Source organism: Otolemur garnettii, unplaced genomic scaffold (assembly GCF_000181295.1).
Source record: "Otolemur garnettii isolate 467f Iridium unplaced genomic scaffold, OtoGar3 scaffold00008, whole genome shotgun sequence".
NCBI classification, from domain to species: domain Eukaryota; kingdom Metazoa; phylum Chordata; class Mammalia; order Primates; family Galagidae; genus Otolemur; species Otolemur garnettii.
This window is the reverse complement of record NW_003852403.1, coordinates 37,040,118-37,057,288: the sequence shown is the minus strand read 5'-3', so window position 1 is coordinate 37,057,288 and position 17,171 is coordinate 37,040,118. Positions and strand designations below refer to the sequence as shown.

The 17,171-nt window shown below is 40.6% G+C and overlaps 1 protein-coding gene across 1 annotated transcript in view; it reads right to left on the bottom strand.

The window, feature by feature from the left end:
- TNKS2 (tankyrase 2) overlaps positions 1–9,841 on the bottom strand; it is a 77,088-nt gene extending 67,247 nt beyond the window's left edge. Inside the window, exon 1 of the mRNA XM_012801441.2 lies at positions 9,168–9,841. Coding sequence (XP_012656895.1) covers positions 9,168–9,366 — 199 coding nt within the window. The 5' untranslated portion in view covers positions 9,367–9,841. The remainder of the gene's footprint in view (positions 1–9,167) is intronic.
- Between the last annotated feature and the right edge of the window lie 7,330 nt (positions 9,842–17,171).

The window sequence follows — 17,171 nt, the reverse complement described above, 5'->3', positions numbered from 1 at the left end:
CCAAACAACAATGATGGCTGCAACCAAAAAATGGCCAGGCGTTGTGGCGGATGCCTGTAGTCCCAGTTACTTGAGAGGCTGAGGCAGGAGACTCGCTTGAGCCCAGGAGTTGGAGGTTGCTGTGAGTGTGATGCCATGGCACTCTATCTAGGGGGATAGCTTGAGGCTCCGTTTCAAAAAAAAAGATATTGTTTGTATCTTTCATCTTAAAAAAAAACTAATAATCCTGGAAATCAACTCCTATCAGTACAATAGATATTTTCTTGATTGGAAGTATCAAAATCTAACTAGTTCCAATCTCAAAGATACTGTTTCTACTTTTTACTACTGCACGCAATGTTGCCAGGAATAACAAAAGAGAGTTAAAAGAGAAAACGGACATGATCTAGTGATTAATCTAGTGAAAGGAAGAATGGTTGTGGATGACTATCAAATCTGAGATAAAGAAAAAATAGGAGGTCTTGTGGGATAACATTAGTTTTTGGAAATGTTAAGTCTGAAGTCCATGTGGCACAAATGCCCTGTAAGTAGTAGATTCTATGGATCTTGAATTCAGGAAACCGGTCTGAGTTGAAGACAGACATTTTGAGGTCACAAACATAAATCCTTTCTCACCTTCTCAAGAGCCCGCTACTAAATCATTCCTAAATGTATGCAAACACATTTTGATACATTTCATTTTATAAAAATACTCTCCTTGAACTTACATTCCCATTTCTCTGCTCCCTTGCACACCCAAATCTATAAGGTTATCCCCCATTCACTCTTCTTCCAAATTCAATCTGGGTTCTGCTTCCTCCATACAATTCCTTTCAACAAAGTCACATAAAATCTCCATATTGCCAAACCCAAAAGACATGATGGTCTTCATTTGACTACACTTTTCAGCTTTTAACAACTGACTACTTCCTCCTTCCTGAAATACCTTCTCCAAAGTTTCCGTGACACCACCCTCTTCTGATCTTCCTCTTGTCTCATTCATTCAACAAATGATTAGAAAATACCAACTAGTGTATGTACCAGACATAGCAGTGAACAAAGAGATCAAATCCCTGCCTTTGAGGAGCTTCTCCTCCATGGGGATGAAAGAGATGAACAATTAATATAAAAAATAAATATGTTAGAAAGTAATTAGAAAAAGAAAAGCAGATCAGTGATTGAAATGTGTTCATGGGAGGGTATTCTAAAGTTGAGGAGGATTATCACTGAGGTCACTGCTGAGCTGGTGACATTTGATCCATTTAAAGGAGATGAGGGAGTTAGCCTTACTGGGTAACCAAAGGCAAGGCAGTCAGAGTGGCTGGAGCACAGTGAAAAAGGGGAAGCATAGCAAATGAGGTTAGAAGTAAAAAGGGCCTGACTTTCTTTTTTCCCTCTGAAGAAAACAGAGTCATTACAGAGTTTTAAGCTGCTAAGTTAACATATGACTCACATTTGAAAGTATTTTCCTGTTGTGTTGGGACTAAACCGTGGGGGAAATAGGTGAGAGATTGCAGTGAATTGGACCATAATCTGGCGGCACTTGTCAGAATAATGATAAATGGTAGATTCTGAACACCCTAAAGGAAGAGCCAGCATAGTTTCTCATAGATTGAACACTGGGTGAAGGTGAGAGAGAGTAAGAGTAAGATCCATGGAAGAAGTCACAGATGATGCCAAGGTTTTTGGTCTAAGTATTGGAGGAACAGAGTTGTCATCAGCTGACATGGGGGAAGGCTGCAGATGAAATAGATTTGTGGCAGAAGATGTTTCATCCAAGTTTTAGACATATCATACGTCACGGAGGGCTTCTTGCTTCCTCTACTCTATTTCTAAATGCTGGGATTCCTGAAGACTCTTATCTACTCCTATGGCTTTAAATACCATCTAGATACACAACCCTCCAATTTAAATCTCTACTCTAGACTTTTCACCTAAATTCCAGAATGTTTACTCAACATTATCTCTTCCTGGATATTTCAAAGGCATCTCAAACTCAACATGTTCCCACTTCTCTCCATTTCCACTGCCTTTGCCCTGCTCTAACCAGCCTGAACTACTGCGATAGCCTAAGTGGGTCTCTCATGTCCACTTCTGTCCCCAGAGACCTTTTTAAAGAGACCTTTAAAAAACAGCTCTGTTTAAAATAATTCACTGGTTGCCCCACTGATGTTCTTAAAGTAAAATCCACTCTATTATGGTTTTCTAGGCTCCCTGTGTGAACTGGCCCTCACCTTCTTACTCCACTTCATACCAATCTTCCCTTTCCCAAATATTATAAGGCTTTCTTTCAGTTCGTCAAGTGTGGGCGGGACTTGGTACATGGTACCCTTCTGCTTGGAACGTTCTTCTCCTGCACACAGCATACTCAGTGCCTAGTCTGTCTAAATGTCACTACCTTAAGAAGGTCATCGTTGACCATTCTATCCAGAGCAGTACATTTTGTTCATCCACATTATGTCCCTCTTTAACATTATTTATCTGGTCTTCCTCTCTCCTTCACTAGAACGCAAACTTCATAAAAGTAGCAACTGACATTTACTGAACTTTATAATTATTATTTCCTGGATTCTTAATTCCAAAAGGGGCAAGAGCCATGTGTATTTTAGTTCATAATTACTTTTCTCAGCATCCTTCAGAGTACCCAGCAATTTGCGGATATTTGCTGAATATATCACAATATAAGAAAAGGAAGGTAGAGATGTAAAATGGAAGAAAGGCACGGCAGAAGCCAAGTAAGTCTTCTCAAAGAGGGGAAAGTCAAATCTTGTCATTAGCCCTGACTTGAGTCTTCCTTATCACAACCTGTGCACTGTTGATCACATTGTTCCCCTCTCAAGTAGGCCATCCACTACTGCTCCAATCAGTGGTTCCACTATCCTCAATACTCAGCACTCACCTGAGAGACATGCTTTTAGAAAAGGCTTTTAAAACTGGAGAGTAAGAGAAAAGGAATAATAATAAAGATAAGGCAAGGGACCTCTCTCTTTGTAAAGCTGTCTAATGTACCCAAGCATTACTAGAAGAATCACTATTTATTTAGTGGTAACAAGCACATGTGAAGCAATCAAAATGGTGACTCAGGCTAACTTCTCCCCAAAAGGAGAGTTAGGTGAGCATGAAAATAGCTTAGTAAAACATTTAGTTGTTACAAGAGACAGTGTCAACTGGGAACATACTTGTTCTAAAGAATTAGTGATCTAACAGAAGGTCAAATGATACCTTTTTGTCAAAATTTTGCCAAAATACCTGGCAGGAGAAGAGGGTTGCTTGAAACCAGAATTTAAGAGCCAGAGATCACTGACACTGAAGTTTTAGCTGAGGAGATATAGAATGGGTCAAATGATTACATCTACACAGTTAATAACATCCCAAGACACAGATGACTTCTATGTCAACCAGGGGTCCTCAAACTTTTTTAACAGGGGGCCAGTTCATTGTCCCTCAGACCATCGGAGGGCCGGGCTGCGGGCCCCAGGACAAGTCGGCTGCTAAGCAGGACAGGCAGCATTGGCAAAAACACCTGGCAGGCCAGATAAATGTCCTAGGCGGGCTGCATGTGGCCCGCGGGCCGTAGTTTGAGGACGCCTGCACTAAGATGTCTGAAACCAGTTTGGAGACTGACAGCAGAGATCCATATGCTTTCACAGCCACAATGTGAGAATTATAATATGTAAGGCGAGGTAATCTGAAGAAAGAGCAGATGAAGAGTCTGAGATTTTGAGTGTTTGAAGCTACATCTTAGTAGTAAAGGAATTTATTGAGACAAAATCAGAAGGTAGTTATTTCAAATAAAAAACCCTCCCACTGTTGGGAGTTTGGTAAAACCTTTAGATTTAATATGCCTCCCCAACTCTGAGGGAAATCCCTGATTAAATCCCCCTTCTTATGATCTCAAAAATAGTTCAAAGTAATTCTGTTAAGAACTCATTTCTTAGAGGAAAAACAGCTTTGTAGGATATATTCTGATCATGTTCACACTGGCCAGGTAGAACATGAATAGGCATATCTTTAGAGTCAATGCCAATCTCTGTATCTGTACTTCATTTTATAATTATGGAATTATAATAGCACTCATACTGATCTTCAAACACCACTCAACATGTGAAAATTCATATGAAATCATACACAGAAAGAAAGAGAGAGGAAGGGGGCAGTGTAGCAAAGCAGACCAATTTGGAAAGTATATTTGGTGATCAAAACGGTGTAGATTAATGGCAGGTATTATATCCTCTTCATTTCTATTGTCCTCAGGAACAAGGCCAGTGTCAGCATATAGTAGGGATTGACAAGCACTTGTTCACTACATGTCCAACACTTTGTTGGAATAGCAACCAAAGAACCCTCACCCGCAAAAAATTAAGTGTTACCCCTCCCATTTTTACAGTGTAAAGGTGGGATGGACCACTGATAATACAATTGGTCCAATATGAGACAGTGATGTCTTGGCAATCTAGAGGTAGGCTGGGTATAGGGCTTTGTCAGAGGAAAAGTTCAGAAGCAAAAATGTCAACATAGTCACAAAACAGAGAAAACTCCTGTGATCTGGAAGATGGAAAAATATAATCAAGAAGCTTTTAGCATTGACTTACATAGCCAGGACACTTTTTACAGATTATTCTAAGGAATTGTTTTAAACTTCTCCCTTACTATTAATTTTAGTTTACAAAGATACAGAAAAGGCATTTCCCACATATATTTCTTAAGATTTAGGAATACCAGGGAGAGGACTTTGTTTTTATCTCAATCTGGGATAGATGTACTATCTGGCCAAACTAGTAGAAACTTGGAAATGATACCGTGGACTTTGAGGTGATAAAATTCTCATAATCTGAATGGGAGAATACTGAAACCAGTACCCCAAACTAGTTGTTAATTAAGTTCTTTGTTTACTTCCAAGTCCTGCAAGAGCTCAGAATCTCAATAATGGGAGATTTGATGAGTCCAGATTACGGACTCATAATTTGATGAGTCAGATTATGAATTCTTGAAAAGACTGATCTTTATTTGATATTGGGGTTTTCGGCTAAGGTAGGATTTAATTATCTCTCAGCAAAAACCAATAATGAACACAATAAATCTCTAACTATGGTTTTAGGTAAAGAGTATGGCTAAGTTGGAAATGGTCCTTGCTACTCAGGAGGCCTGATGTGGGAGGCTCACTTGAGCCCAGGAGTTTGAGATCAGGTTGGGCAACATAGTGAGATCCTGTTTTGTTTAAAATTAAGAAATAAGAGTATGTATACATTTTGTGCATCTCTCATAATTATGATGTTGGACCACAGCCAAAGAAAATGCTATTGAAAGGTTTACTAGAGGTCTTCAATAGTATTCTGGGAAAGGATATAAATAGTAATCACAAAAGCCAGTACATCTGTGGTAGGCCATGCTGTCAAAACCTCCAATTGGGAGAATCATCTCACTTTCTTTTATCAATCAGATTATAACTTGTTCGTCAAACTGCTTACCCTATGCAGAAATCCTCTATACGTCATCTCTGAAAGATGCCAATCCAGCCACTGCTTAGATACTTCCAGCCATTTCTACTGCAGAATAGATTGTTAAAGGTGGTCTGACTCTTTGTAACCTTGTCTTAGTTTTGACTGCCAAAGACACCCAAGTCATATCTGCTCACTCTTCTATGATTTTTCCATAAATGTGAAGATAGTAACACAGTGTATGTAGTCATCTTTCATCTCCAGAATAAGCAACTTCAGTTTTCAAATCTGTTGCCTGTACAATAAATTTCAGATGCCCTAATTTCACTTTCCTCCTCTGAATAAAAAAATCCCTTCTTAAAACAACTGAATATAAGAATCCAAGTTCAGTTTAACTGGTCCAATGTACATGGCTCAGTGGTATACTCACATGTACAAATAAATAACGTACTATAGCTATAAAACAAGTGTTAACCTTATTTAGCTAGGACTCTACAATACCAGTTCTTTTAATATTATCATTTCTTCCACCATCTATATATCTAATTTTCTTGAATCTAACAAATGATTTTGTATTTTTCTCTACTGAATGATACCATTCTGCACACTCCAAAGAATATTTGAGATTTTCAAACCATGGAGTTCTACCCCCCTTCCCAAGAGTTCTAAGATTATAAGGAATGCCACATATTTCTTTCTTTTCTATGATGCATGGGTACCAAGATGACTTTCTCCCAAAGTTTCTGTGTTCTCTTCATTTTTTCAGAAATAAATTCAGAAAAGCAGAGGCTCTTTATTGAAATTTGATGTTTTCTCAGCAGATATTCTTGCTTTTAGTTAGAGCAGCTGCCACCCTACCACCAACTCACCTCTACAAGTACTGTGACATTTCACAAAAAATAATCATTCCTATCTTGCACAGTGTGTCTGTGTATGTGGTGAGGGGGCAGGCAGTGGGTTGAATGAAAAGAAAACAATTTTCAGAGTAATTTTTCTCCTAAAAAATGACTTCTGAAACTCTATTATCTAGAAGAAAAGTAAGTAGTCTAGTTCAATGATAAAAAACATCTCCTAGAAGGGAAATTTCTATTTACAGTGATTACCTTTTTTTTTTTTTTTTTTTTTTTTTGAGACAGAGCCTCAAGCTATCCCCCTGGGTAGAGTGCCGTGGCATCTCAGCTCACAGCAACCTCCCACTCTTGGGCTCAAGCGAGTCTCCTGCCTCAGCCTCCCAAGTAGCTGGAACCACACGCGTCCGCCACAACACCCAGCTATTTTTTTGGTTGCAGCTGTCGTTGTTTGGCGGGCCCGGGCTGGATTCAAACCCACCACCTTAGGTGTATGTGGCTGGCGCCTTAGCCACTTGAGCCACAGGCGCCGAGCCATGGTTACCTTTTTCATCAACTGAACTTCACTCCCTTGGGGCTGGCAAATGAACTAAATTAATTTAACTGAACTAAATTTTTTTTGATGAAAAGACAAATCAAATCTTTTCTAAACTGTTCTTCATTTTCTGTGGTCTGCACATACTTCTTATTCCTAATGTTCATTGGTAATCAAAACAAAAAGATAAAAACATGCTTCCCACCTAATAAAACCTACAAACTTTAATCAGCTAAAAAATTTTTAAAACAATAATGTTGACTAGAAAAAGTAAAAAAAAAAAAACCAATAACAAAGAAAACCAATAATGTCTCACCTTATCCCTTCCAATAGCTTACTGTATGATGTACAAACACAAGAAAACTGCTTGGTCAAGCAGTTACATAATACCTCCACCCATACTGAACTTCCAACAGTACACTTACATGAATATTAAAATGAATGATAACTTACTACCTAAAGGAGAGATTGTAAAATGTATTCTCTATATATTAAGAAAAATGCAGTTGGGTGCACTCAAATAATTTAAGAAATAGGTTCTCTCTGATCAATCCAATTAATAAATTTATATTAAACTTAAAAAGCCAATTTTTTAAAAAAGTTTCTTATATGCCTGGTTTAAACGGAGGATTTTTAAAGCTCTGGTTGAATGTAGACCCCTTAGTAACTTCTGCTTTATTACTCCATTTTTATACATTAAATTCTTAATCTTATAACTTATTCATGATAATTTGGGTAAGTTGTGGTGGGTGAGTTGGTTTCCAAAAAATTAAATTTTCCATTTCAATCTAAACAAATAACATGAAACCTATGTAAAAAATGCTTTGAAATGTTGGGACATAAATGAAGGTGAGATGGTAGAGGAGGAATAAGGTCAGTGAGAAGCTAGTAGCATAAATTTATACCTTTAACTATTACTATTTTCAGATATGAACTCATTAATACACCAAATTCTTGAAAGGTAGCAACTAAGATCTTCCTTGGTTATTTTTATCCCACAGATCAAGTGAACAGAATCTAAGTAACACTATCCTTTGGATTATGTATCAGTTGGTTGTGACAGTATGCAAATCAGTTGCCAAATCTTGACTACACGGTCAAACAGGACAATCCAAATTAGCCAAAGAATGGTGGCAATGACCACCAAAATGGCTAGGTAGGTGTGATTTCATTTCAGTATTCCTCTCCCTTTCCATTGACCACAAGCTGTTTCTAGTTCTCTCATAAAAAGGTCCCTAAACCTTTTAAAAAGGCTTCCCTTACCTATGGGAACCTAAAAAAGGTGCCATTGATCAAGAAAGCATACCCTCTGGTAGTATTACATTTTAAAATGGGAACAGGTTGAAACTCACAAATTTCTAATTGGTAGAAAGTGTAAAAACAATGTCTGTGAACGAGGAAATCTTTCTCATGTTCCTTTTCTGGTCATTATTTCTGCCCCCAGAAGAAGGGAGGTACTTTAAAAAAATCATGAAATAGAAAACCAGGATTATCAGAGGTGAGGTCTTTCTCCCATTTTCAATAATGCATGGCTCACTTAAGGTTACAGATACTCAATCTTTCCTCTTTAAAATGAAAAGTATAAATGCTTTATGGAAATGAGATGTGTTCCATCTCTGGTTCTTTTCAATTCTTCAATTAAATTTAATATACTTATATCATAAAGTGAACCTAATACACATAAAAAGACAGTAATTCAAATGCCCTAAATCTCAGAATGAGGAAAGGTCAGATCCAAGCTAAACGACTTGTACCACCTTTTTGCTCATCCTGCTATTTTCCAAACTTGGGGGGGGGCCGCAAACACTTCCAGCACCCAGTGTAAGTCAGATTTGTTCTCCCAAACTTGCCAATTTCCATTACTAGTCTTTCCAGAAACATACTAATGATTGGCTACTCTGATAAACCAGTTACCATTAACGTGCCACTGGCCAATTAACTACCTCTCCCAAATTACATCCTTGCATTTTACAAAGGTCTTTAAGATATTAGCCCCAGGACTGGTAAGAGTTATAATGGAACTTGCAAGAACGACAGAGTTGAGAAATATCTAGCCTTTCAAATCACTTTCTTGTGTGTAGGGGCCTTTTAGAGTGGTAAGCCCGGAAGTTAGTACAGGTATTGATACTGTAAAACTAAACAAAGCCAAAAAACCCACCCTAGGCCAAACAACAACTTCCAGTCAGTGCAGCAGGCTCACCCCACCTCTATCTCCCCACTGCCCACTCTCAGAGGGAGAGATCACCAGGACCAAAGTCCTGGGGTGAAAGGTCAGGGGCACAGGAGTACTGCTGAGGTTCGGGCCGGCGAGGCCCGGCTGCGCAGGTGAGGTCTGGAGCTAGGAAAGGCGGCGCTGGCCCGGGTTACCTGCGGCGAAGTGGAGCGGGGTGGATTTCCTGCCCGCCGTGTCCCGGCTGTTCACCTTCTCGGGCGTCACCAGCCTCTTGACTCGCTCTACATCCCCGTTGCGGCACGCCTCGAACAGCTCTCGGGCGGCCGGCTCCACAGCCTCGGCCACCGCGCTCGCGCAGGCCGCGCCCCCACCGGCGCAGCGGCGGCCCGACATGATCCTGGCCGCCGCCACCGCCAGCAGCAGCGCCAGCAACGGCAGCAGGAGCCCCGGCCCCGCGAGCAGGAGGGCGAGGCCCCCCGGAGGAGATGCGCTCAGGGCCTGGGCCGCTCGGCTACCTGCTGTCACCGGATCCGGCGCAGTCCCATGGCTGCGCCGCCGCGAGCCCCTCGCTCGGCTCCGCGCCCCCCGGCTGCCCAGCGGCGGCGGAGGCAGCGCGAACCCGCCGCCTGAGCCCTGAAGCGACGCGGCGGCGGAAGCTGGCAAGGCCCCTCCTGCCAGCACCGCCGAGCCCTGGCAGCGCACGTGACGTCAGCCGCGCGTGCGCAGTGGCCGGACACTTGGCCGGGCGGGTTTCGGCGAGCGGGGCCGCGCGGAAGGGTTTGTGGGAAATGTGAAGCGAGAGCCTTTAGCGGCGGGAGAAGGGGCTTCGTTCCACCGCCATCTTTGTGGTGGGTTTTGCTGAACCTGAACGACTCTGCATATTCCTTTTTTCAAACTTGTGGGCTTTGCAGCGTAACTTGTCTACTGTTATCACATTGGAAAAGTTTTGCTCCGATCTTGCACACTCTTTTGGAAGTCTTAGTGTGGAAAGTGTCCGTTGTTTTCAGCTTCCCCATTCCTTTCTCCTGGATTTCTTTTCCGTTTTCTTCCCTGTCTCTAACCTTTTTCCCGAAATTGCTTTTTTGGTGGTTGTTTCTCGTCTCGGAAGTGAGCTAGTTTCCCTCCTTTTAATTACGAGTTTGGGTACCTTGCTCTAAAATAGTTCAAAGGAAATCAGGAAAGAAAGGCATGAAAGTTGATTTCAATTCTAAGTTAATTGAGAGGAGTGGCTCTGATCAATTACTCTCGCCGTCGTGAGTTACTAGCTTGGGACTGGAGGAACTGAAATCAATACCGGACAGGCCTGGGATGCTGACACGCGGGATGCACGTCTCCAAGAACGCTTTCTGAGTTGTAATTTTCTATGTTACGAAGGAACCCGACAAAAGCACACAATTCATTTTCGCGCTTAAGGTAGTTAGGTAGTTGCTATTGATCATTCTCCACTCCATCCCCTTATCTCAAGAAACAAGTACATGTGCTCACAGGACGTCATACTAGGCATGTGGTGACCTTTGCCAGTGCTGACAAGCATTTCCCCCCTGTAGTCTCAACCTGTTTTTCAGGAAATCCAGTTTTTGTTCGGGAGTGTTGACTCACTACTGTGCTGAAAAAGGATATATACTTCTGGGAGCATTTTTATAAATAATGTGAATTCTGTAATCATATGTACTTAATATGTTTAGTACAAATGGAACTTTTGGTGCCTATCAATGAAATGAACATCTATAAAGGCCCCTAACGACCTAACCCCTAACTATCAACAGGACTGTGCCATTTCCCTCCTTTTCATCCGCTTGTTAAATGTATTCCCAATTTTTATCTGTTATTCCTTATTACTAATTGTACCTACTATTTTCTTCCCATGTGTTCATCCCTAAACAATATGTTGTCCTAGTTTACTTGTTTTTGAGCTATATAAAATATTAGTCTTAAAATCAGTCTTTGTAATTCTTTTTCACTGAAGGGTTTGTGAGACTCGTTTATTTTCATTGCTTTATAGTGTTGCATTGTGTTAATAAACCACAAATTTACAATTCTACTGTACATTTGGGTTGTTTCCAATTTTTTGTTATTATAAACGTTAGTGCTGTAAACATTCTGATCCATTCTCCTGGTGCACATGTAGAAAAATTTAGTATGAGGCTTTCAGACTTTATGACCACTACATAGTATAAGAAATGCAGTTGGTATCTTCAACTGGTAAATACACACACCTATATAGAATGAAAATTTCTCCAAATGGTAAACAATATTTGCCTCTCCAATGTTAGAAAAAATGCTAATTGTGACTCTTGGTAAATGGATTACAGAAACCCTGTAGGAATGAACTACCTAAGAGTGGAATTGCTGGGTAATAGGGAATGTGAATATTTACAAAGTAATGCCGAATTGTTTTTTAAAGAGATTGTTAATGATGTACATGTCCACCAGCAGTATGTAGGTTTTTTATGTTTGTTTTCTAGTGAGTGTAAATAGTGTCTTAGAGAGGTCTAAGTTTACTTTTTTCCAGAAGGTTTTTTTTTGAGACAGAGCCTCAAGCTATCACCCTGGGTAAAGTGCCTTGGCGTCACAGCTCGTAGCAACCTCTAACTCCTGAGTTAGTTTACTTTTTGTGTTTTTTTTTTCTTGGAGACAGAGTCTCACTTTGTCACTCTTGGTAGAGTGCCGTGGCTCACAGAAACCTCAAACTCTTGGGCTCAAGTGATCCTCTTGCCTCAGTTTTTCATTTTTAGTAGAGACGGGGGTCTCACTCTTGCTTAGGCTGGATTTGAACTCCTGAACTCAAGCAATCCACACACTTCAGCCTCCCCAAATGCTAGGTTTACCGGAGTGAGTCACGCTGCCTGGCTAATTTACATTTTTAAAAATAGTAAATGAGGCCAGGGGCATAGTGACTCATGCCTGTAATCCTAGCTCTCTTGGGAGCCCAAGGCAGGAAGATCGCTTGAGCTCTGGAGTTGGAAAATAGCCTGAACAAGAGCAAGCCCCTAGCTCTATAAAAAGAGAAAAAAAAATGGCTTGGTGCCTGTAGCTCAGCGGCTAGGGCACCAACCACATACACCGGAGCTGGTGGGTTTGAATCCAGCCTAGGCCAACTACAACCAAAAAATAGCCGGGCATTGTGGTGGGTGCCTGTAGTCCCAATTACTTGGGAGGCTGAGGCAAGAGAATCACTTAAGCCCAAGAGTTTGAGGTTGCTGTGAGCTGTGATGCTACAGTACTCTACAGAGGATGACATAGACTCTGACTCAAAATAAATAAATAAAAATAGAAAAAAAATAGCCAGGCTTTGCGGCACCTGCCTGTAGTACCAGCTACTAGGGAGACTGAGGCTGGAGGATTGCTTCAGGCCAGGAGTTTGAGGTTGCTCAGGGCTAAGCTGATGCCAGGGCACTGTAGCCTGGAGCAACAGAGTGAGAGACTCTGTCTCAAAAAAAAAAAAAAATTGTAAATGATCATTAGAGAAATGAAAATCAAAACCATAATGAAATATCATCCCAAATTTATTAGGATGGCTATTATCAAAAAACTAGAAAATAGCAAGTGTTGGTGAGGATGTGTAGAAATTGGAAAGCTACTGGCTCAGTGTAAGTGGCTAAGGCACCAGCCACATACACGAGAGCTGGTGGATTCAAATCCAGCCTGAACCCGCCAAACAACAATGATGGCTGCAACCAAAAAACAGCCAGGCGTTGTGATGGGTGCCTGTAGTCCCAGCCACTTGGGAGGCTGAGGCAGGAGAATTGCTTGAGCCCAGGAGTTGGAGGTTGCTGTGAGCTGTGATGCCACAGCAGTCTACCCAAGGTGACAGCTTGAGGCTCTGTCTCAAAAATAAAATAAAATAAAACCAGCACACTGTACCCCATGACTGCATTAATGTACCTAGCTATGATTTAATAAAAAATTAAAAAAATGGCTTAAAAAAAAAAGAATTGGAAGGCTGTGCAATTATCAAATGGTGCAACTGTCAGGTAATAGCTAACGAGATTATAAAATGTTGCAGCCAGAAAACATGGCAATTCTTCAAAAATTAAAATACTACCACACAATCACTTCCAGGTATGTATATTCAAAGGATTGAAAGCAGGACCTGAAGGAGATATTCGTGCATCTCTGTTCATAGCATCATTCATAGTAGCCACCAGGAGCAAACAACCCAAATGGTCATAGTGGATGAACGGATAAACAAAATATGGCATACACGTACAATGGAATTATCATTCAGCCTTGAAGAGAAGGACATCCTGTCACATGCTACCACATGGGTGAACATTGAGGATATTGTGCTGAGTGAAATAAGCCAGTCACAAAATCAATATTGTATGGTCCATTTGCAGTTTGCTAGGACTGCAATAAAAAAATACTGTAAAATGGGTGACTTAAATATCAGAAATTTATTTTCTCACAGTTATGAATCTTGAAGGTCTGAGAGCAGTGTGTTGGCAGGTTTGTTATTTCCTCGAGGCCTCTCTTGTAGATGGCTGCCTTTTCACTGTATGCTCGCATGGCCTTTCTTGGATGGGTACCCATCCCTGATGTCTCTTTTGTGTGTCCAGATTTCCTCACCTTGTAAGGACACTGTCAGCTTAAGTTAGGGCCCACCCATATGAACTCATTTAACCTTCATTACCTCTTCAAAGGCTGTCTCTTCAAATACAGTCACATTCTGGAGTCCTGGGAGTTAGGGCTTCAACTGAAGTGTTCTGGAGGGATACAATTCAGTGTATAACATGAAGTCTTTAAAGTAAAGTCATAGAAACAGAAAGTAAGATAGTGGGTAACAGGGACTGGGGAATGTGGGAAATAGGTGTTGTTTAGTGGGTATAGAGTTTTAGATTAGCAGTATGAAAAAGTTCTGGAGATCTGTCGCACAACGAAACTTAACATACTGAACTATTTACAGGCGTCCCTGGTTTTGTTGTGATCTGCACCACTGTGCGTCACAGATGTTGTGGGTTTTTTTTTTTTTTTCCGAGACGGAGCCTCAAGCTATCCCCCTGGGTAGAGTTCTATGGCATCACAGCTCACAGCAACCTCCAACTTCTGGGCTCAAGCGAGTCTCCTGCCTCAGCCTCCCAAGTAGCTGGGATTACCGGCGCCCGCCACAACGCCTGGCCATTTTTTGGTTGCAGCCATCATTGTTGTTTGGCAGGCCCGGGCTGGGGATTCGAACCCGCCACCTTAGGTGTATGTGGCTGGCGCCTTAGCCGCTTGAGCCACAGGCGCTGAGCCGATGTTGTGGTTTTTTATGAATTGAAGGTTTGTAGCATTTCTTCCTCAGGCAAGTGTATCAGTGCCACTTTTCCAACGTGTGACTATTTTGTGTATCTGTCACATTTTTGTAACTCTCATATTTCAAACATTGCCATTTAATTTAGGCAGGATCCTCTACCAGCAAAAAGATGACAAGCCACTGAAGGCTCAGATAATTGTTAGCATTTTTTAGCAATAAAATCTTTTGAAGGCTTGGCACCCATAGCTCAGTGGTTAGGGTGCCAGCTACATATCCCAAGGCAGGCAGGTTCGAACCCAGCCCAGGCCTGCTAAACAACAATGACAACTGCAACAAAAAAAATAGCCAGGCATTGTGGTTGGCGCCTTTAGTCCCAGCGGCTTAAGAGATGGAGGCAAGAGAATAATTAAGCTTGAGAGTTTGAGGTTGCTGTGAGTTGTGATGCCACGGCATTCTACCAAGAGTGACTAAGTGAGACTCTGTCTCAAAAAAATCTTATAAAATTAAATTATGCATAGTTTTTACTCATAATGCTGTTGCACACTTAATAGACCACAGTATATGAGGTCGCACACTGAGGCCACTAAACACTTATATTGGCAGCACTGTACAAACAACTCTGCAAGGACGTATAGCCTTGGTATGCCATAGTATTGGTGTCTCACAGCTGTGTTTGTGTTGATGTGTGGTGGTGTCTGGAACGGAGTTCATTATTGTTGTTGTGGTGTTTTTGTGTGCTGAATGTTGGAGCTTGAATTAGAACAGCCAGCAGATATTAAATTTCTTGCTAAACTTGGTGAGAGGAGAAGTCATCAGGGACATATTAGTCCAAGTTTCTGGGGATAATGCCATGAAGAAAACATTACTGACAAATGTATTAAACGTTTTTCTGAGGAGAGAGAAAGCGTCACTGACACAGAGAGGTCAGGCTGGACAGTAATGAGTGGAACTAAAGAAAACATTGCAAAAATTCACCGAATTGTATATCAGAATCATTGGCTGACTATGAGAAGTATAGCAGACTGAGTAACCATCAATGGAAAAAAAAGGAAAATCCTAACTGAAAATCTTGGCATGAGAAAGGTGTCTATCAAAATGGTCCTGAAGGAGCTCACTGATGAACAAAAGCAAGGGGAGAGTCAAAGTTTCCCAAGACCTTCAGAAGAGATGAGATAATGTTTGGGGCCAAGTTATCACTAATGATGAAACATGGGTGTACAACCATGAAACAAAACATCAAAGTCCACAATGGAAGTCAATCCTCCATAACCAAGGAAGTTCCATAACTCTAAATCAAGAGTCAAAATGATGTTGCTAAACATTTTTGGTATCAGAGGACTTTTCATTATGAATTTGTACCAACTGGACAAACACACTGAACCAAGTTACTATTTGGAAGTGCTGAAAAGGCTGCATGAAAAAGACCTGAATTTTTTGCCAATAACTCATGGCTCTTGCCTCATGGCAATATACCAGCTCATACTGCACTGTCTGGCTCCCTACTCACCTATTCTGGTTCCCAATGACTTTCTTTACCCAACATAAACAAAATATTGAAAGAAAAACATTTTGATGACATCTGAGGCATTAAAGATAATACAACAATAGCTTTGATGGCCATTCCAGAAAAAGAACTCTAAAATTGCTTTGAAGAGTGGCCTGGGTGCTGGCATGGATGCATAGCTTCCTAAGGGGAATGCGTTAAGGCGACTGTGGTGATATCCAGCAATGAGGTATGTAGCACTTTTTCTAAGATGAGTGCTAAACTTAATTGTCTGATCTCATAATGTAAACATATATACACTGAGAAAACATTTGTATGACTTCCCACAAATGCTCTATTTGCTTTATTGTGCTGGTCTGGAACTGAACTTGCAATATCTCCAAAGCATACCTGTACTTAAAAATGGCAAAAGGTTTCTCCTTTTCTAGTACTAGGCATCAATGGGTTGGCTAAGACCTCAAGTACAATGCCAAATAAAAGTATTGATACTATGTATGCATGTCACGTTTCAGTTTTCAAAAAGGCACCTAACTTTATTGCTAAGAATGATGTTTGTTTGATTGTTTTGAGAAAGAGGCTTGCTCCGTCACCTGGACAGAAATGCAGTAGCACCATCATGCAACCTCTCTGCAACCTCAAACTCCTGGGCTCCAGAGATCCTTTTTTCTCAGTCTCATGAAAAGCTGAGACAACATTTCTACATCGCGGCCCCCAAGAATTCTAGGAACTAGAGGGCTTCACCAATAAGTTGTTCAGAAAACTTCTACAAAACTTTCATTGGCACAGGCAAAAAAAGATTCACAGTGTCCTGGGGTAAGAGTCACCGTAATAATGGTTTATCCTCCTTCCCCTGGCTGAGGGTTAGACTTAATAAAAGAGAGAAACAAAAAAGAAACAAACTTTCATTAAACAGATTAATGTTGTTCATACTCTTCAAGAGACTAAAAAAAGAGGAAATAACTCCCACCTAACAGATACAATGTAGGTACATATGGTACACCTCCTGGGTGCAAGAGTCCACTACAACTGGGATGTTACCTAACAAGTGCATACAATGTAACAATCATACACACCCTTAGATTAATCTGGGAAAAAAAGAATAATGTTTAAAAAAATGTTATTTTCAGTAACATTTTGGTAGTTATATTATTATAGATAAAAAAGGTTTTGCTCTTACTTGCACTTTGCTGAGAATTTTTATAATGACTAGATACTGAATTTTCAAGTGAGATCAACAGTAAAAAAATTGAAATAGAAAAGATGTTGAATTTCACCTTAACAGTTTTTTTTAAAATCATAATTGTATGTTGAATTTTATTAAATGCTTTTCCCCCTACACTTACTGAGATGTGTTTTTCTTTTTCTGTTCATGTAATCAATTTTATCTACAGATTTTCTAATGTCAAAATAATTAATAATTTAAATTTTTTCCCCACAAAGTAAACATTGAGCCCAGAA